The sequence below is a fragment of the Podarcis melisellensis genome, assembly GCF_964234715.1.
Source record: "Podarcis melisellensis genome assembly, chromosome: 17".
In the NCBI taxonomy this organism is placed as follows: domain Eukaryota; kingdom Metazoa; phylum Chordata; class Lepidosauria; order Squamata; family Lacertidae; genus Podarcis; species Podarcis melisellensis.
In genome coordinates, this window is record NC_138534.1 from 35,702,951 (window position 1) to 35,725,847 (window position 22,897).

At 39.5% G+C, this 22,897-nt stretch overlaps 1 protein-coding gene across 3 annotated transcripts in view; it reads left to right on the forward strand.

The window, feature by feature from the left end:
• Window positions 1–22,897, forward strand: part of PAX5 (paired box 5) — a 217,474-nt gene that overhangs the window by 41,603 nt on the left and 152,974 nt on the right. For all 3 annotated transcript variants that reach the window (XM_081894529.1, XM_081894531.1, XM_081894530.1), the window contains exon 5: window positions 2,454–2,582. In XM_081894529.1, coding sequence (XP_081750655.1) covers window positions 2,454–2,582 — 129 coding nt within the window. The remainder of the gene's footprint in view (window positions 1–2,453; window positions 2,583–22,897) is intronic.

A 22,897-nucleotide genomic window follows, 5' to 3' on the forward strand; every position in this document is an offset into this window, starting at 1 on the left:
GGTAGCAAAACTTTGAAAACTTTTTACTGCTTTTTCTTCTTCTTCTTTGCCTAATTCACATGCAGACCATCTAACTCTAGTCATTGAAGAGTGATGGACTTTATATTAGGGGTTGTTTTTTTCTTGTGGAGTCTCTGACAGATGAGCATAACCTTGCTTAAAATAAGCCCTGTTAACTCAAACTACTTTTATAATATATTCAAGCTTATGTAGCCCTGTTGAACCAAATGAGTGAAGTCAAAGTACTTCGGCTTAACTGGGTTGTAAGGCATGCTTCCATAGACCACTTTGGCTTAATATTCACTGCCTCTTTTCTCTTCACTGCAGATTTTCAAATTTTTCCTCTGTCTAATCCTTTACAACTGAATTCACTAAATTTTATATTGAAAAATCTCCATATTTTCTGAGCTGTCAGCATTTTAGAATAGTAACAATCTAATCCACAATCCAGCTAAAATGAAGTTCGTAGATTCAAGACAGTTAATCTCAGTGATTTCAGTAGGGACTAAATTGGTTTAAATCCACATACTTCATTAAAAATTATGGACTGGACTACAGGCAAGCAATCCTCTAACCATTTACTCTGGAATAAAAATCCTGAGTCCAATTTTAGAATCTTGAGTGAATCTCATGTATGAAGTGGTAACATATCGGAGATATCAGACAAAATGCAGTGTACATTTCGGTATTTCTGAATTGCACAAATATATAAGACATATGAGCGATGGTTTAAACAAGCCTCTAAACTACAGTTTCCTAAATACACAAACTAGAATGTTGACCAACCACAAAATTTAATATGAAAGAGACCACTCAAAACATAATCTGCATCATAAGTCCGATTGATGCAGTTCTACCATATCCAAGATTCCCAGTGTACTCTACAGAGCTTCAAGTATTGGACCGGGCTGTCCTTAGTATTTGGCGGACTGAGGTGCCTATCTCAGGAGCCATATTTTGGATGCTATAAGCAAATTGTTATTTAATCTATTATTATACTTTTGGCTCTTGGTCTGGGCACCATATGCACTGTGTTGAGGCAGTAGTTCAGAGGATCTAGTGCCCCCAGTGCTATCTTTGTCTTACTCAAGTCCTCAAATGCTGAAAGAGTTGCAGATTACCAGTCATATCATAGATGTCCTAGTATCAAGGGTCCTAGCAAGAATGCAATCTACTGTCAATTTAGAGCAGCTTTTCCGAACCCCAGATGCTTTCAACTATAATTCCCATCAGCCTCAGCTGGCAAGACTATGCCTGATGGGAATTGTAGTCCAAAACACCCAGAGAGCACCAGGTTGCAGGCAGGTTCTTTATTGTATTGGACATAAATGGTGGGAGATGCAGGCTCAAATCTCTGCTTGTCCAGGGGTTTATTTGTCCAGGCAAAATAATCATAAAACTTTTAGACTGATGCATCTTGCAGGATGACGCCATATATGTTGACCTGAATGCCTTGGAGATGCAACCAGCAATCTTTTGAGCAGTAATATAAAATAATGTTTAAGAACACGAGCTGTAAGCTACTTATCTGTAGTTTTTATCTCATTTCAGCCATGACCTCTATGGCATCAATGGATTCCCTTAGGCAGCCACTTCTCATCTTATCATGGGGGGAATATAACACTAGCCTATGGTACGGAGTTGTTGTATCAGTTACTGATAAAATAAACATGAAGCATTTTGAGCAGTTTAGAAAAGTGCTCTATCCTGTGACAAGGATAGCTAACATGGTGACCACCAGATGTTTTGGACTACAACTCCCATCATGGCAAATGGTTGAGAATGATGGGAGCTGTAGTTCAAGACATCTGGAGGGCACCACACTGGTTAACCCTGTGGTATGGGTTAGTAAATGGCACAGATCTCTACCACTGTTCTCATGGTATACACAGCTGACTCTCAACGTAGGCAGGGGTTATGTTGCAGGGATAGTGCATAAAGTCAAACTCGCTTATAGTCAAAATATATTGGGTGGAATGGTGGGTGGAATTGCCAGTCTTTTCTCCCAAAGGCCCACCCCTCCCACCTTTTATTTTTATTTTTGAAAATCATTTGCCAAGCCCTTGAAGCTGAATGCGCACAAGTTAAATGCACATATGTTGTGGGTCTACTGTGTGTGTATATATGAAAATAGACAGGGCAGAATATTTTTGCAATGCTTGATAGGTACCTGATGCTAATTTAGCTTGCTGCTGTATAAAGCAGGTCTTTCTGTCAGCAACAAAAGCTAATAAGATAGGGCTGGGCTGTAAGACATGGCAGAAAATGAAATTTAAATGTTCCAGAAAGGTATCCAGGCTGCAAATTTCCCTGTTCCCCCTCTCCCAGCCTCCTGGTTGTAGGTAGTGGTATTGAAACACAACTATCAAAGATGGCAGTCATGGAAAAGTTGTTTGCCTGGCTTACTCTCTTGTGTGGATATGTGTACTGATTGGTTTGTTTCTAAATCACAGCTTCCACGGGTTCCGTGACACAAGTGTCCTCAGTAAGCACAGACTCAGCAGGCTCCTCCTACTCCATTAGTGGAATTCTGGGAATTACATCTCCCAGTGCTGAAAGCAACAAACGCAAAAGAGATGAAGGTAAGAATAAACACATATTCCTTTCCTATTCTTTTTTTAATAGTTTATAGAAAGAGTGAAATTTTATCCTCAATCTCTGCTGCAAAATTAATTATCTCCTTCTCGCTACAAACCTGTTTCCCACTTAGAGATACCAATTTTCTTTGTATGTTAATTTGAATTAACACACACACACACACACACAGATAGGAGCTAATAATTTTTTATTTCAGTTAAAATTATAATTTCAAAACAACCCATTTGGAAATTAGGAGCCAAACTATCAACAAAACAGAGAGATTTGAAAAGGCTTGGAATTTGCCTCCTTTGCTATACCATTTTGGAGGACACCGTTGCGAACTTTTTGTCTAGTGATGTGACTATTTTAATTTTACTTAAGAACTGGGTGGGAGGAAAAAGCATGAGATTCTGACATATTTCCTCTTGACTAAAATGATAGGGGCTTGCGGCTTTCCAACACCAATTACTGTATGAATTGACAACATGGTAAAACACCTTCTGTTGCATAATCATTTTAATATGAGAACTGGGCAATGCCTCTGACTCTTCTTGCATGATCAGTTTGACTGAGGGTAGATTCACATTATGGTTTTTAATGCTGACTTTTTTATTTTGTAGATTTCTGAATAATTTAAGACTGTCTGGGTACAGAAAGCATTGTGGCAAATAGTGGTGGCACAAGATAAACCTTTTGTTTAAATAGACTTGCTTTTGTTGAATGAGGCTTTTGAATGGTTCAGCACAAGTTCATTAGCATCAACTTCATTCAGCATTTCCTGGTTCAAGTCACTTTCTAAAGACTTTTCAGAATGTGCCCAGTTGCATTTTGAATTAAAATCATTTACTAGGCTGGATCTGTCTGTGCTATGACTGAAATCTGTAATTGGTTTGATTTGTAGATTAATCAACTGAAGTTTGGTTGATTAATTTGTATGACTAATTTTTAACAATAGAGGTATGAATTAAAAACACATTTTGGTTTATTATTTCCTTACATTTTCATAGCTTGCCCATAACAAAAATTCTTAGCCGCTCATGAAGCAATATGTTTTGGTTGGTATGCTAATAAAACTGGGATTTTTTTTTTTAAAAAGAAGGGAAAATATTAAAGATTATATTCTGTTCAAAAAAGAGTGGAAGTTATGTCTATTTAAGTTATGTTACATCCTTAAATATCTGAAAAAATACCTATGGTGAGGTTCTGATAATGTGCAGTGTTATTCAAATTAAACTGATCAGTTACCAATCAACAGGCAGTTAGTACTATAATCAGGTAGTTTTTAAAATTCTAGTGTGCACTTAGTGTACACAAATCTGATGAAAAGTCAACTCATGTTGGCTTTGGAGCACAACCCCCCCCCCATCTGAACAGACAGTGCTGCCAGTGGCGTAGCGTGGGTTGTCAGCACCCGGGGCAAGGCAAGTAATTTGCGCCCCTAACCCGTGGATTTGCGCCCCCTAACCCTAACCCCCAGATGTTGCGCCCGGTGCGACCGGCCCCTCTGCACCCCCCACGCTATGCCACTGAGTGCTGCCTCCAGTTTTGAAGGGCTTTTATGTAAAGTGCACTCATTGGGCCCCCTTCCTAAAAGGGCCCACCTGCTGTCATTGCAATTACTGGTAATTACCTTGCCCAATCTGTATAAGCACCCATCCTATGGTGTGATCTTTGAGGATGCCCAGAGATGTCTGCCCCTGATGCCAGTGAACTGAATTCTATGATTATAATAATACAAGTAAAACGAGGGTTTGGAAACAAGCTTTTCAGCTGCCAGAAATAGTCACTTTGATGATCCAGTAATTCTCAATAAACGTGAAAGCACTGATGCATGTAAATGAAACTCGGCCCTTCCACTGAAAGGTGTGGGGAGCCTGCTTGCAATGTGAAGAGGGTGCACCCAGTGTTGCTCTAGTGCAGTTCCGCTTTCTGCAGAGGAAGTGTTTTAGGTTTAGGGTTGTTTACAACTGTATGCTCATCAGGAGTTCATGAATGTATAAAGCGGTTTGCTTAAATGTGTGCAATGAATCACCAGAGAACTAACATGTTCATAGCACTGCTCCCCAAAGGGTTTTCAATTGAAGTAAGTCACAAATTCAGCTGTGAGTCACCAGTCGCTGAGCAGTCCCGTTATGGCTGTGCATGTGTGAACTAGTATTGAGTGCAAAACTTCTGAGTTGGAAATCATTTTAATTATAATCTGTTCTCACCATCTGTTTTGATGGAACTTGGCCTAATCTAACAGTTCCACAGATATAAAACTAATGCTTAGCAAGCATTTGCTGCTCATTGAAGGTTCAAAGCACTTTACACACATCATGACAGCAATTATTGCAATCATCCAATACGTTAGGTCAGTATTACCTTGCAGGCAGGAATAGAGGAGATATTAAAGGTCTACATAAATTTATTTAGTGAATTTACACCTGAGGTGAGAATTGAACCAGGTTTTCCTTGGCCACAGCAGTGCTCTCCACCACAACACAACAATTCTCAACAGCACATAATAATATATAATTCATAAGGAAAAAATGATGCTTTATTGAAATCATATAGCCTCATTAACTGTTCAGTTTGTTTCACCCAGAACAAATAAGTTATAGACAAAACAGGCAGCATAGCTGATAAACAGATAATAGATAAAACCACTTAATCAATGTACATTTATTATAACAACAAAACATTTTCCTTCTGTTAAGTTCCTCTAACAAATTAAAAAAGAGAAACTTGGAAATGCATTCCTATTAATACATTTGGGAGTAAGCCCTATTGAACTCAGGACATGTGCTGCAAAATGCCCACACTGAAAAATGGCTATAGATTCGGACCAAAGAGTTGCCCCAAAATGAATTTCCCAGTTTGAATGCTATCATAATTTTGGTGGAAAAAAGGAGGATTTGGTTATTTAATTATAGGGAGCAGTATAATGCATAATATACAGAAGGGGGCCAAGTTAACATTTTTTACTTTTCCAAAGTGCAACATTCAGCCTTAAATATCATTTTTGCATAGTTGATATATTCACAGCACTGCTCAAATATGGTGGGAAATACTAGGCAGTAATTATGTTCCACTTGCAGGTGCTGTGTGAGCAGGGCTAGCTAGTGGTATAGAACGGGCTCTTTCCTTAGAACTCAGAAACTGTATCCATGACACACTATGATTCATTACCTTTTTCTGTTCACCTCACCATTGACATTCTTTAGCAGATGTCACCAGTCTTTAACTCAGTGGGTTGCATGCCTGGTAGCAACAGGGGCAAACTATATCAGACAATCTTTATTGGTTTATGTAGCTGAAGGTGTCATTTTCCCCTCCTGTTGTAATATGAATTCAGAGCAGATGTGTCTTAGTGGGGGATCGGTTGTTTTCACTTATAACTAAAGGACACACTACTGGAGACTGACAAAAGAAGCAGAACATGGACAGCAACTAGACAGTAGATGGTTGCTAAATAGAGATGAATTCTTCACCTCCCCCCTTCTTAAAAGGCAGGTACTTTTAGCCACAGTGGTGTTCTTGAACATGTTAACTCGCTTAAACTTTGCTAATTTTCCACTGCAACCCCCCCCCCCCCCCGAGTTAAGAATGCATATTGGGAAAGAAAAGCTACAGAAGAAAATGTAGTCATTTTATTTTATAGTTTCAAAGTTGCAGGGGAAGTCATATGGTATAACAACTGGCCATGTGAAAAGGAATTGTGGTTTATTATATGCTATAAATTAGTAGAGAAATAAATGCTTTTTAAATGTTACAAATGGTTATGTTTTCAAGGTATTCAGAGTGGAAACAATGGAAATGAGTCTAATTTTAAGAGGATACCAGGTGAATACCTTCTGTGATTATTATTTCTGCTGTATAATGCTATTTTTCTGTTCTTGTTTTAGAGTTAGTTTATAACTGATGTTTTTAAATTTTTGTTAATGGGTTTTACCGTGAGCTCTTCTGAGGAAAGATAGTATATAGATATTTCAAACAAACAAACAAACAAACAAACAAACAAACAAACAAACAAACAGAACTCTTAAAGTACTGTTCCTATTAACATGACTAGAAGATACTTTGACTAGTTAATTCATGTCACCACCTGCCCACATAGAAGTTGCTAGATTAATACATGTTTCCTATAAATACCTACTGTAGGGAATAGGTCCCGTAGCATCTCAATATTAAATGCAGATTTTGATCATGTGAAAAAAACACTCAACAGTACTGTGTCAAACATTGCAAGCAAGTTTATAGTGTGGAGAAGATATTTTGTTAACATTTCAGTACTTCCCAGAAATAGATAGATGATAGATCCACTAATATACAAACATTTTCCTGAGATACATGAATACAAACATTTTCCTGAGATACATGAATCCAGTTATAAGGAGTACACCAGTCTTGGTTGTACTAATACTGACAATATGATGTAAAAGCATTTGGCCTTGATGGACCAAATTTTATCTTGGCAATTGTTCTTTTTGCATCAGCAGACCTGCAAAAGGCCTCAGAGAAGCTCACGAGCAAGGCATGATAGTTATAGCCATCTCTTTTTTAAAAGATTTTTATTAAAGTTTCAAAAATTATATAAAAACAAAACAAAACAATAGAACAAACAGACAAAAGTAAAAACAAGTATAATTTCAATCCCTTATTTTCTTATAACTTCCCCGACTTCCTCGTACCTTCCCTTTCTGTATTCCAGTTTCTAATTTATTAATTCAGCAAATCCTTTCCCTTAATTTTCATTTAATTTTTGGCTTTTCTTTTCTTTTTACTTATCCATTACAGCTGAAAACCACGTAATTTCTAAACCAACGTCATTCTAACATTCATTAATTTTGCAATATTTCTTAAGATAGTCCTTAAATTTCTTCCAATCTTCTTCCGCTGTCTCTCTCCCCTGGTCTCGGATTCTGCCAGTCATTTCTGCCAGTCCCATATAATCTATCATCTTCATCTGCCATTCTTCCAAGGTGGGTAGGTCTTGTGTCTTCCAATACTTTGCGATGAGTATTCTTGCTGCTGTTGTAGCATACATAAAGAATGTTCTATCCTTCTTTGGCACCAATTGGCCGACAATACCCAAGAGAAAGGCCTCTGGTTTCTTCAGAAAGGTATATTTAAATACTTTTTTCAGTTCATTATATATAATTTCCCAGAACGCCTTAATCTTTGGGCATGTCCACCAAAGGTGAAAGAATGTACCTTCGTTTTCTTTACATTTCCAACATTTATTATCAGGCAAATGGTAAATTTTTGCAAGCTTGACTGGGAGTTATAGCCATCTCCAGTTTGTCCTCCACATCTCATATTCAGCCTTAGTCCTGTGTTACATAGTTGATTAAGGCTGTGTACACACTGCTGTTTACTCTGGGTATGTTGTACTCTCATGTAACAAAACAAAACAAAACAAAAAAAGGTAAAGAACCCCTGGATGGTTAAGTCCAGTCAAAGGCGACTATGGGGATGCGGCGCTCATCTTGTTTTCAGACCACAGTGCCACCCGCAGCCCTTATATCTCATGTACACATGATGCTACCCATGATGTAGCGCTCTCCTGTATTTCCATGAGAAAAACTGCTGATTAATGTGTTTCCCTTCAGATTAGCTTCAGTCTGAAAGCACAAGTGACAGTTTCATATATAGGTGTTCCAGGGGGTGGTGGTGCTGGTCTGCAGGGGCAGGGAAACATGTGCATCAGCTAAAGACATGCTGGCTCCCTCTCTGGTGTGTACAGCAATGTGGAGATATGACTTGTAATGAAATGGCAGGAAACAACCTTGTTGCATTTTAAGCTGCTAATGTGTACCTAACCCGAGAGGACTAAAGAGGACATGGGAGCAGATATGGATCAGAAGGGATTTATGCATCCAAGAAAACTAGAGCAAATAATCAAACAAAACATTCTGCACAGTGTTTGAGCGTGTAGGCATTCAGTCTGAGTTGGAATTAAATACATGTGTCTAAGGCCGTATTTTTGTGCAATGCATTACATACATATATTTTCTGTTTCATTGTGGCCCAGTCAATGAAGCTGCAGAGAAAGCCGCCTGTAGGCAGCAGGGAAGGAAATACTTTCAGTCCCCAAAGAACATGCCGTCCCATAGATTATCCGGTTTATCTGTTTATCTTGTCTGCTTGAGCAGAGTGTGCAGGGCATTCTGTGCTTCGAAGGTGTTGACAAAGCCACCCAATTGGTCACATCCATTTTAATTTTGACTTATTTTGTTTTGCAAGAGGTCCAAAAGGCAGAGAAGGAGGGTTTTTTCTTTTTTTCCTTTTACGTTCATAATGTAATCTGTTCAAGGTAAGACGGATCCTTTGCCACACCTATTGGAAAAACGAGGACAAGAGACTTCTTTAATGAAAAGTTTTTCATTTGCATTCAAGTGTTGCTGTTGCTCCCTCTGCTGGCAGGAATGTTGGTAGCTCTGGAAATCCATCAGCGTGGCTGAACTTTCCTCTTCTTTAGAGACTTTAGGTCAGGGTTGGGAACCTGCAGGACCTCCATATCATTGGACTGCAACTTCCATCAGCCCCAACCATCATGACTAATAGCCAGGGATAAGGGGAGCTGCAATCCCAATCTTGGTTTCTCATCCCTGTTTTAGCATTTGCCCCTGCTTTATGGAATGAATATCCTGATTTATTTATTTTTTTTAAAAATAATGCATATGATGAGGTGGACATAAAAGCTTATTCCAAGATAAAATTAGATCGACTTCTTCAAGACTTTTTAGTTAGTACTGCAAGGCTCTTTGTTTTTTGGTGTGTTTTTTTTTTTGATGCAAAAGACCAACACTGCCACCCATCTGAAATTTTGTTTTTAAAATGTTCACATTTTAAGCTCTCTGGAAAGTAAATGATATATATTTTTTCCAAATATATAATTTTCTTTCCAAATAGTTTCAAATGTGAACATCTAAAAAACAAAATTTCAGATGGGTGGCTGTGTTAGTCTGTTGAGATTTGTACAATACAAGTTATATAATTACCGGTAATCTGTATTCTTACTTGGTTTTGTGAATGTTTCTTCTGTTCGGCAAGGTCCTAGTATGAGAGAGAAATGAGTGTAAGCTACTACAGTATACAGAAACAGATACTTATTTAAACAAAAAGGTGTGCCCCATGACTTTTGGATTTGAGAAACAAATCTGGATGTAAACATTTACACGAGTTACAAAAAGAAATTTTTCAGCGACTGCAATGCAGAGGTGCCACAGAATTACTTTCCCCCCATAGAGGCTGACTGGAAAAGTCACAGCATACAGAGAAACCAGGGGGATGAGTGGGGCTCTTCTTTTAAGGAAATGCTATTGAATGTTGTATTATTATTGTTTCTATAAACGGCTTAGAGATTTTAATTACATTAAGTGGTATAATTATAAATAACTGGAGGGTATAAGGAATAATGCAGTCTGCAATCGTGTCTGGACAGAAATCAGTAAAAATTTCTGGGAAAATCCGGATGTATGGCAGCCCATGTCAGCAGTGCTGTTTTTGCCAATTTCCCATAAAAATAGTTCAAAACCGGCATTCCCCCTCCATTTTGCAAAAAAAAAAGCCCAGCTTTTCTGTCCAGATTTTCACTGTTTGAAATATGGCAACCCTAAATAAATGTGACTTTAGCTGTTTACCACACTGAAATTTCATAGATTTAGAGAGGTGGTATGCAGCAAAAATATACAGTGGTACCTCTGGTTACAAACGCTTCTGGTTACGAATGCTTCAGGTTACAAACTCTGCTAACCCGGAAATAGCTGCTCCTGGTTGTGAACTTTGCCCCAGGATGCAAACGGAAATTGTGCGCTGGAGGCATGGGCGCAGCGGGAGACCCCATTAGTGAAAGTGCGCCTCAGGATAAGAATGGTTTCAGCTTCAGAACGGACCTCTGGAACAAATTAAGTTTGTAACCAGAGGTACCACTCTAGTAGTATTGATAGTGCATAATTTGAAGGCAGTATTTTGCACTTATTATTTGCCAAAGAATAGCCAAATAATGCCGGTGAACAATCTAATATATGCAAGTTGTGTCTGCATATATAAAATTTAGAGGCACAACAAGTGACTAATTATACTTAGAAACTGATCTTTGCAAATATTTCTCCTAGTTCCTGTGACTCCCCCTCCCCCTCCCCTGCTGCTATACACTATTAAAAGAAGGACAATAAAGCTTAACACACTGTGTTATAAATGTGCAAGATGCATGCATTTGCTGAACACCTAACACCCCGTTACCTAAGAAGAAATCAAAACTGGATTGAAAAACCCACCCCTTTTCCAAACCAATGAAAGCTGCTTAGGCGATAGTTCTAATTTGCTAGTATAAAGAATATTTGTAATATTGAGAAGGGTATGGGAATTTCTTTATTATAGTTCATGCAATTATATATTTTACATTTTGTTTATGCCTTCATGGTATGTTAAATATATCACTTGAAATTTGTTTAATAACTTCTTTATAGAGAGAGATGCTGGGGATAAAGAATGGGCTTCTTTGTAATTTTTCTTTCTTTATTATTTGCCTTCTGATTCTTTTTTTGCAGGGCAGTTTTTGCTGTGTGTGCATATGCATATACGGATATGTGCTCTTGGGTGTTTATATTTCGTGTTGCCAAGAATTCCATGTGTACACTGGAATTCCATGTATATATTGGAATGTGTATATTGTTGAGCTTTGCCTGCAGTGCTATCTGGGTTTTGAGCTGGACTGTACACGGTCTTTTGTGATTGCTTCACAACCTCTTCCTAGTATGAGGGTGATTTTCTTATTGGATAAACAGCCTATGTCTCTTTTCAAAGAGGCACATGAGCTGCCACTTTGCCATTATCGGAAATTCTTGTTTTGGGCGGCTATAAGAGTATAGCCTCTGTCCCTGTAGAATTTTCTATGGTCTGTGCCTTTCACACCAGTGCAGACTTGTAGGGTACCTCAGCTAAAAAAGCCAATGCAATTCTGGGCTGCATCAATAGGAGTATAGCATCTAGATCAAGGGAAGTAATAGTGCCACTGTATTCTGCTCTGGTCAGACCTCGCCTGGAGTACTGTGTCCAGTTCTGGGCACCACAGTTCAAGAAGGACACTGACAAACTGGAACGTGTCCAGAGGAGGGCAACCAAAATGGTCAAAGGCCTGGAAACGATGCCTTATGAGGAACGCCTAAGGGAGCTGGGCATGTTTAGCCTGGAGAAGAGGAGGTTAAGGGGTGATATGATAGCCATGTTCAAATATATAAAAGGATGTCACATAGAGGAGGGAGAAAGGTTGTTTTCTGCTGCTCCAGAGAAGCAGACACGGAGCAATGGATCCAAACTACAAGAAAGAAGATTCCACCTAAACATTAGGAAGAACTTCCTGACAGTAAGAGCTGTTCGACAGTGGAATTTGCTGCCAAGGAGTGTGGTGGAGTCTCCTTCTTTGGAGGTCTTTAAGCAGAGGCTTGACAACCATATGTCAGGAGTGCTCTGATGGTGTTTCCTGCTTGCCAGGGGGTTGGACTCGATGGCCCTTGTGGTCTCTTCCAACTCTATGATTCTATGATTCTATGATTCTAAGTATCTCACTACTTTTGTGGAACTGATTAAAGCACATACCAGAAATTTACAGTGGATTAAAATATTCTGCAACAAAACCACTTAGAAATACACACATACTTTTTGCTGTTAGGAAAGTGATGGGGAAATACTCTGAAAAGTTTAGGGTGAACAAATGATTAACAGGAAGATGTATGAAAACCCTGGTCAGCAAATCAATATGAATGCTCATTAATTGTTGAATAACTACCCTGCAAACAACTCAGAAGGAATGCTCAGTAAAGAGTGGGTATAGTCTACCTTTTTTTTTTGGAAATATTTTTTATTCATTTGACAATACAAAAATATAAAAACACATAACACAATTTTTCACAAATACATTTTTTTGGAGTTCCCTCAGCTCTTCTGCAAATCCTCCGTTTTAGTCCTTCTTTCGCATTTCTTAATCTAATATTGCCTTTTATTAAAAACCTCCTCCCTCTTATTGCCTTTTTTACAATATTTCTGATATTTTTTTCACAGAGCCTCTTGCAAACCTACAAACGTTAATTGTTTTTCAAATAGTCTACAAATTTACTCCAGTCTTCAGTGAATCTGTGGTCTCGTAGGCCTTGGATCCTTCCTGTTAGTTTATCAAGTTCTGCGTATTCCATTAACTGGGTATAGTCTAACTTTCTGATGTTGTGTGAGCAAATCAGGATGAATGCTAAACAGGTTGTCTGAAGGAGCCCGTAGATGTTTGTGTTATTCCAAAAATCCTCCAAGTGTGTCTGGATGTTATATTTGGGGGCTGCCCAGAGAAACAGAGTATAAGATGCAGAATGACAAATATTAAATATCTGGAATATTATAATTTGGAAAGCCTGGATCATATAGTGGTTAGAATGCAGGACTGGGACCCGGTGGATGAGTGGGCCTGGGTTCCAGTTCCCAGTTGCCAGGAAACAATTTGGGTGACCTTAGCCTAACCTACCTCACAAAGGTGTTGTGAGATAAAATGATTAACTTCCACACAATTTAATCTCACCCTTTCTCCAAGGAACTCAGAGCAGTGTTGCTGAGGTTCTTGATGTCTTATCCTCCATTTTATCCTCATGATCTTCATCTGGATTTGAAAAGGAAAAAATAGGAATGGCACCAATATGAGAGGGGATGGAGAAGGAAAGCTGGCAGAAGGTACACAGAAACTCAGCTGAGGACACAGCATGCTGTATCTAAGTGCCCCTGAGGAAGAATATACTGTATATGAAATGTGTTGAGCTATTAAATTTTTGTTCCTGGGTATCTTTGAGATTCCACCTCTCCCTTTTCTCCATCCCCTTCTCTGAATAGGGATTTGAACCTGGGTCTGTCTAATCCTTGTCCAGCAATCTACGCTGCCCCATACTGGTTCTAACACTGTCCTCTTTCCTCAAGACTCTAAGATCCTAGAACTGCAGAGTTCTGCATTCCTCTTACAAGACTTGAACTGCTGGCAATCTTCTGCTCTGCGTACAATAAGTCTTTACACCATTGCTTTAGTTCCTGTACTGGTTTGAGAGACTAGCAGGCAGGCAGGCAGGTAATACTGTATTTTTCTGTGTATAAGACTAGGCTTTTTTACCCAAAAATTAGGTTTAAAATTGGGGCTCGTCTTATACACGGGTAGTGCTGAGGGGTGTTTTCTTAATTTGGAGTCCCCCCAAATAGGGGGTGTCTTATAGGCAGAAAAATACGGTCGTTCTTCAGTTTGGCCATCAGTACACAAACAGCTTCAAAAGATTAAAAGGAGGAAGGAACATTAACACTGGGGATTATCTTGCTACCTGTTAGCTTGCACGTAAAACTCTTGCAGCAATCCTCTCCTTGCAAGATAATGTACCCAATCTAAAAATATTGGCAGCCATGAGGGGGAAAAATACAAATTCAATTTGTATAGTAATAACATGACCAAAACAACAACAACATCTCAGTGGGAATGTGGCTGGATTAGCCAGATCAAGCTTTTGAAAAAACTACTGTATTTCCTTTGACTCTCTTAAACAGAAGCCCAGTAACTCTAGACAAATGAACAATATAGCAAATAAGAGCATCTATCTCATGCCAGCTTCAGTTTAGGATGCACGAAAACTGTATCCCTCATGTTGCAATGTGATTACTACCATCTGCAGGAGAGCAGTACAGACATGAAGTGTAGATAGATTTGCCAAGTTTCTAGAGCTGTAGTCCCTATAACTCAGAGAAAGGACCCTAGGAGATAATGGATGGTGCCCAGCTGATTGGTGGCTGGAGCCTGTGGCACAGTCTGGTGATTCAGGAATGTAACTTGATAGACACAGAAGTGGAGCCAAAAGCAAATATTCTCATCATCCCAATCAAAAAATACCTGGCACCTGCCCCTAAGATTTTACCTGGAGACCCTAGAGAAGGAGGCAAAAACATTTGAAACTTCAGATCCAACAACTTTAAGTTACTGTGCACACACACGTGCAGTAAAAGAGGACACTATCAGAATTTATTTCTTGGTGTGTGAGCAAAATGCTGAAATATTGGTAACAGAACTTAAATTTCAGCACAAAACACAGTTTTTGACAGGATAAATATAAAATAGTTTTGGTCCTGAGAAGGCCTTAGTCTTTATAAGCAATATAGATATGTACATATTTCAGCATAATTTGCGATGTGTTGCAGTATCCTAACGACTGTAAATACATGTGAGAGGGGGCACTTTCTCTTACATTCTTAACATTGCAAATTTGTGCAAATTCAGTTTATACATAATTTTGATCCTCTGCTCTCCACTACACAGTTAAGGGTGGATATATGGCATGGCCTGATCTTAGAATAATAGAACCAAAGAATTGTAGAGTTGGTAGGGACCATGAGGGTCATCTAGTTCAACTCCATGCAATACAGGAATCTTTTGCCCAAATGGGACTCGGATCCATCTGAGATTAAGAGTCTCATGCTCTACCAGTGCAGGCCTTACTTTGTAGAATATCTCTAGCGGCTACAAGCCTGTTCATAAAACTTTAAAATGTTGTTCAAGATTATCCTAAACTCCCCACCTCTCAGAAAGAGACCTGATCTTCAGAGCATTTGAGATGTAGTTGAACCAGTTTTTTAGTTCAGGTTTAAAGAGATCCTGAGAAGTCAGCCAGGGAATCTGTCCACTCAAAACATCAGATGAAGAGCACTCAGGCAGAATGCAGTATCTTGATCCGGGGAAATACCAAGTGCAACACTTATATGTTTAAAAATGGTGTGATGGATATTGGCTTCTTCTTCTTTGATGTCTCATCCACATGCATGAGGAATAGTTTCTAATACTGTTTCATACATAGGAGCCAACTCCAGGGGGCTTGTCTCTCCTGAACGTATTTTTATATTGTGACCCAACACCAATAATCTTTTCCATAGGTGAGCACGTTTCTTATGCTGGGATCTGACCCACTCCTTACACAAAATACACAGGGAAATATCATTAGGAAAAAAAGCAGTGGTCTCTGGGTTTGTTTCTTTCTCAATCAGGCTGGGAAGTAAGGGATGCTGAGAATGCAGATACGCTGACAAATCCAGATCTGTTCTGCTGGGGGGCATTTTATTTATTAAATTTCTGTACCACCCTTCATCCAAGGCTTCTTCCAAGGCTTTCAGTGGCACCATCCCTGTGCTGTGGAACGCTGTCCCATCATATGTCAAGGAGATAAAGAACTACACAAGGCAGCCCGGTTTTTAATGTTTGATATTTTACTATGTTTTTATATGTGCTGTAAGCTGCCCAGAGTAGCTGGGGAAACCCAGCCAGATGGGTGGGGTATAAATTATTATTATTATTATTATTATTATTATTTACACAATCCCCCCAGTTTAAAAGGTCATAGACTGTTTAATTAGGCAAAGGCCTGGGAGAAGAGTTTGGATTTGGTATCCTGCTTTATCACTACCCGAAGGAGTCTCAAAGCGGCTCACATTCTCCTTTCCCTTCCTCCCCCACAACAAACACGCTGTGAGGTGAGTGGGGCTGAGAGACTTCAGAGAAGTGTGACTGGCCCAAGGTCACCCAGCAGCTGCATGCGGAGGAGTGGGGAATCAAACCCGGTTCACCAAATTACGAGTCCACTGCTCTTAACCACTACACCACAGTGGCTCTAGAAGAGAAACATTTTTGCTTGGTGCCTAAAAATATGCAAGTAAGGTGCCAGGCAATCCTCCCTGGGGAGAGCATTCCACAAGTGGGGAGCCCCCCCCCCCAGAAAAGGCCCATTCTCATGTTGCCCAAAATGGGTTCCACAGTGAGAACCAGTACTTCAGTAGTTAGGTGTTTTTTGAAGGATTTCCTTCTGAAATGAGACTCTGTGTGTTGCTTCCATGCTTCTTGGACATTAGGTGGTCATGTCTACATGCAGTGGAGCCTGCATTAGAATTAACCATTGGTTTAAAAAGTTTTAAGCATTAGTGTGTTGATGTGAACGTTCACTCAGCTGCCTGCATTTTAAAATTTAGAGTTCTAGCTGTGGTTTCTTCTTCTTGTTTTTAATCTTTTAAAAGTGCTCAAAGTATTTTATATGTATTATCCCAGAAACAATATCATTGCATAGTAGGGCAACATTATTATTCCCATATCAAAGATTGCAGGCGGTGACTGAGGCTGATGGCAGTTGCTCAAAGGCAAGTTTGACAATATAAGAGGTGAGAGTCAAATCAGGCAATTCCTGGCTCACAACTCATGGGGCTTACTCCCAGGTAGGTGAGCATAGGATTGCAGCCTTAATTACACAACACTAGCTGATTGGATGTGGCTGGTGCTAACGTTATGTATTTTATTGTAACATGTATTTATATTTTTTATTGTAACACTCTGTGGAAAGAATATCCAACCACAAAGCCCCAAATAAGTAGTAACAAATGCTTGATTCTCCTGCTAACCCCCACCAGCTTTTTCTCATCCTTAATAAGTCCTAAACAATCTTACAAACACTGCTTAATTAATCTGATGCCCTATTTCTGGCCCTACATCAATAAATCCAGTTCTTTGGGGTGACAATAGTTTCAGCTTATTTGACAGCTCTGGGAAGCTAGCTCATGTGTGTGTGTGTATGTTTGTCAGATATAACTCCATCACTGTTGCCTTTCTCTCCTTCACTTCTTTTCTGTTTGTTACCCTTCCATTCACAACTGCTGTGTGTGTATATTTGGGGGCAAACCAGAACAAGATGGTGTGCTATCTGGCTGTGAAATGGCTGCTTTTGTGTCCCCTTTTGGCTAGCCTCTGAGAGGTTTTATGAATGGAACCGTGTTTGCCACGGGGATCAGGTTCTGTGAAGAGCTCATTAATGGATAATGAATTCTACCCCCCTCCTTCTCTGGGAAGGAATGGCAGTGGTGCTGATGGTGGAGGGTGCAAACAGCAATGACAGGCATGATCTGCCGATGAATAGCTGCCTGCATTGAAAGAGTGACCGGGTGGCAAGCAGCACTGCTGCCGCTCTGTTCTGTGGCTGTGACTTTGATCTTTGGGAGTGTTGGTTTCTGCTAGGCCTCTCAGGGCCACCTATTGAAGCCTTCTTTCCCCTCCCCCAGGCAGAACCCCTCCCCCCCCACACATACAGAAACATGCACAGGATGCTCAGCTAAATGCTAATGCCTTCCATCTAATACCCATCCGCTCCCCAAATAAAAGAGGAACGGAAAGAAAAAAAATCTTAGTTTATGCCTTATAGGCAAATAGTAGTGAGTGAGGGTTTCTTTACTGGAAATATTAAAATGTACACACACACACACACATTTTATTACATGTGTTCTGCTTTTTTTTTACACAGGCATAGAAAGTGGCAACTTAAAATAGAGCATTAAACACTTTCCTTCCTTAAACATTCAGAAATATTTATATGTTCATTTCCTGCAGTAAGCAATCCAAATCACATGATGTGGATTCATTAAATTAGTTAAACTCTTCATGTATTTGGCATTTAGTTGCTTAACTCTACAATATGTAAATTATCCGAAAACGACTAAAAAAACCCAACGGAAGCTTAAAGGTGGGAGAGAAAGCGGGGGTATTTTCTTATCTCTTTCATATGATGGAAAACTCTTATCCATTATGTTGGTTATGATGTCAAAGTACTTCTGTTGGCTTACTTTCCCCACATCAACCCCCAAACTAATAAGAGGATAAAATGAGGGGATGGGGATGCCACTTTATTAGGATGCAATACTTATTCTAGTAAGTTAGTTATGGTTCTGCCTTATATTATATACCGTTGACATGTTACTTATTTTTTTATATGAGAGGGAACCAGGTGGCACTGTGGTCTAAACCACCGATCCTCTGGGGCTTGCTGATCAGAAGGTTGACAGTTCGAATCCATGAGACGGGGTGAGCTCCTATTACTCTGCCCCAGCTCCTGCTATCCTAGCAGTTTGAAAGCATGCCAGTGCAAATAGATAAATAGGTACTGCTGTGGCGGGAAGGTAAACAGTGTTTCCATGCGCTGCTGTGGTTTCTGTCACGGTGTTCCGTTGCGCCAGAAGTGGTTTAGTCATGCTGGCCACGTGAGCCAGAAAGCTGTCTGTGGACAAATGATGGCTCCCTCGACCTGAAGGCAGGATGAGCACCACAACCCCATAGTCGCCTTTGACTGGGCTTAACTGTCCAGGGGTCCTTTACCTTTTTACCTATTTTTATATGGTAGTGTCAGGGTGGCTGAATGGACAAATGTCGATCCCTGCCCCCAAGCAGATTTCAGACTAAAATAGAAAGTGGAGTATACAGTATGATGGGGCAATCCTGGATGACAGACTGAACAGACTTTGGTAGGGCTTTTCTTTCTAGTTTTTACACCTCTTTAGAGCCATCTCTAAACTTGGCTCCCAATGGCTTGGTCTAGGATATATTCAAAATTATTATTTAAATCACTGTACTTTAAAATATTTCTTAGACTTATGAAAAGACTAAATTGTCCATTAATTCCCTCAGCCACGTTGACTGGGAAGCAATAAAGTGGACTGATTCTGCAAACAGGAAGCTTTCACTTTAAATGAGAATTTACCTGAAAAGCCTCAATAGCAAATTTGCCTATCCACATTGGAGAGGCTGGTGTTGCAATTTTGTTCATTAGCTGAAGAGAATGAAAAGAGTCACAAATCATAAAAACATAGAAAACATTGAGATGCAATTATTTGAAAACAATGTTTGGTGAATTCCCAATGTGTGAACAGAGGATGGCAATTCAAGAACAAAGGGCTAGTGCGGACACAATCCTGCTCTCATACAGCAAAGTAATTGCCATATTCTTATGTGAACCCTGGAACACATTATAATGAGCTCCTGATGACTCACCACCAACCAGGAAGAGCCACATTCTGCATTAGCTATAGTTCTGAAGTATTCCTGAAGGACAACCCCTAGAAGAATGTATTAATCATATTCTAGTCTTGAGGCTACAAACATATGAATGAAAATCAGTAGGTTGAAACTGGAGAAAAAAGGTTGATGCTGTCTCAGTGTGGCCTGAGTTGGAGAAAAGTTAGGGAAGCATAACAAGGCTTGGCTTGAGCAACAGTAAGAGGTCAAACTCTGTGAACCACAGACCTACTCGATTAAACAATGGGCTGACCAATTTACTAGGATTAGCAGATTCAGATACAAGAAAGCGCTCGTGATTTTATGTAGAATTTTAGCAGCTGTAATTTCCCAGATTATTTTATCATTAGTTCCAAAATATATATTTTCTGTGCACCTATTAAAAGTTCAAGAATTATGTCAGAAATTATTGTGCTTATAGGATTTTTCTGTTTTATGTCAGAAGTGAATATTACTTTGAGGAAAAAACATTTTATGTTCATTTCCACACCTATTTCTGTTTCTTTGAGACTCAACTGTATACAATTCCTCTTTGGACCAATAATGACTTTTTATTTTTAATTTGTTATACAAAAGCAACAAATTACAGTAGTGGCATTAAGGGGTGAAGGGATGAAAAGCAAGAAAAAGGTAAGATTTATGTGCGCTCTGTTCTGTCCATATAAGTAAATTCCAAACCTGACAATAGATTTAGTTTGACTTGTAAAATAAATCTAATCATATGTCTACTGCTCAGCTATGCAGTGCTAGTAGGCGTTACATTAAAGGAGAAAGAGATCAGCGTGTTCAGTGGCTGGTGCAAATCTGCAGGTGCAGGTCCGTAAAACAGTTCCAGCCAAGCAACTTCAGTTTTGTAATTATGGGTCAGTTGACCTCTTAGTGAAGGTCAATTGGATAAAATCTGCTTTCAATGGGCCAAGTATAAGGAGGTGAATTGTGACACCTGCTGCCAGGCTTGAGTGGAGCAGCCCAGAACATTACATTTTGCCGCAGCCTGCTGACATTCTCATTTAAAAAGGAAGCTTACGACATGACCAATTATGCATTTAGAACCCATTAAAAATTCTGCTGCAGGGTAGGTGTAGAATTATTCCTGGCTGTGCTCTTTTACTCTTTCTTCTCCCTCTGTTTAATAAATAGGAAAGGGAAGCAATCAAACCGGAGGAGTGGTGTCATTTTTTTGGACATGAACATCATATATATATTTAAAATCTGAAGACTGCTTTTCTATTAAAAATACCGAAAGCATAAACAAACAAGCAAATATAGGAAGTGACATGCTGTATATTTAATAATATATAAAATACAGAAAGTGGCAGACGAAATATTTAATATTTTCAGCATGGCAACCCCCTGTTCATTGTGAAAAGTCTTGCATATTGGGATACAGTGCAACTGGAACAAAACTGATATCACGTGGCCCCGTGAACTTCACCGGTTAACTTTTGGTTAAAAATAATAGTAATAGTTAACTGATGTGCAGGAAAAAATGTTTATGCGACTGTTTTGGGAAAGGTAGCTTCCAGTCTTAAAAGACATAAAGTTCCAAGGGAATTGAAACTGGGAAATAAATAAAAGAAAAACCAGTGAAATCCCCAAGGAAGCAGAGACATTATTCATCCTAAGTGGAAATGAAACTATTTTGAGTGACCTCAGCTCAGTCTCTAGTGTGAACTGGCCTTTATTAGAATTTAGAAAAAAAATCCCTGAATGATAACAATCCCGAGAAGGGCTTGCAAGGCAGAAGTCATAACTACTTTTTTAGCTCTCTCTGTTGTGAAACTTGTTTGTTTCCTGTTGAACCTTTGCTTCTTCTAATTTGCTTCTGTAACTAGTCCCTAAAATAATCCATCTTCATATTCAGCAGCTGTTAAGGGCTGGGTAGCATCCGGTGTTTTTGGGAAGGTACGCAATGTATGAGGAAACCTTGCAATGGGTCTTCTCTAGTAGCAAGAAGCAGCAGGAGTCAGGTGAGCTTCAGTAGTTCTTTTTATTCATGGACAGCGGAACAATAATTTCGCATAGCAGATGTGACTTGCTATATAGGCAAGACTACATAGCTCTTATTCAGCTATTACACATACCAGACATGTCTCTTAATGAGACAAGCCACACATACCATAGGCTGGCCAATATGTTATGGATATTACTAGCTGGGACTTGCCTGTATTTTACATGTGTCACTTCCTCACCCCCATATCCAGGCAGCTTATTATTTAAATCAAACACATGACTTGGGGACATTTTCTACTCATTTGTGTTTGCTCTTGGCCTGCACCACCAAAAGGTGGGGAAAGAGCAGTATAAACATCTGAGTTGACTCTTTGCTTATGCCAGGAAAAAAATATCCTTGCTGCCATTGTCTTTAGTTAGTTTATAAACGTATTTATTTGGTGCTGAAAAGGGCCTTCATGGTGGCTTCCAACGTTAGGGGCATACAATACGAAAACTAAAAAGTTAGAACATTTAAACAGACAGACAAAAGATAGGAAGAATTTTAAACAGGTCAAAGGCCTGGTGGGAATTCCAGAATTGGGGCACCACAACTGAGTTGGTTCGGACTGTGCCCCGTCCCAGCCGACTTACATCCACTGGTTGTGGCACCTGGAACAAGTCTTCTGATGATGATTGTAGTGGGCTGGCTGGTTTATATGGGAGGAAGTAGTCCTTCAAAAATCCTGACGTGTGTGTGTGTGCCTATCTCCAAAGTATATTACCAGGGACACTATTCTGCCAGGCGTTCCTTTTTTGAGGCTGAGAGCACAGATACGCACACTTCTCTTTCCCAGGCTTAGTACCTGGGAAAGACTTCTGATTATACAGATATTGGAGATTCCACCTGATACCTCCTTCATGTAAAGCGTTCACTCAGTTAAACAGCTATGGGTTAACTTTGGCTGGACCATGCTCATTTTTTTTTAAAGAAAACCACACAAAACTGTTTCTGCATTTTCATAATTTTCTGTTAGCATTTTTTTTTACACTTCCCTCACATAACCCTCCCCGATTAGCTTTCTGCTTCTGGTGCATTTTTGTTGTTGCCACCCATGATATTTCCAGTGATTTGCCATTAAATCCATTCTTTCCCTTTCTTACTACTGACTTACATTTAAATTTCCAAAGTCTCTGCTGCTTTCTATTATCTGCTTACACAAGAGTGCACAATTGTTTCTGTGTTTTTTTTTTTAAAAAAAATCTTAATTGAATTTGCTACTTAACTTTGTTGTTATCTTCTTGGCAGGAATGCCAGTTCCATGCCTAAAGATAGGGTCTGTACTACTTAATGAGGATGAAACTGCTGTTTCTATGCTTTACTCCAATCCTTGGGGCAAAGCGAGAGACCTGTCCCCCCACAGCAGGCAGGGATCCTGGGGGAGAAGAATGGGCTCAACTGAGGAGCAACTAATTTCTAGTTGTGGCTCTCCAGATGTTGGACTACAAGTCCTA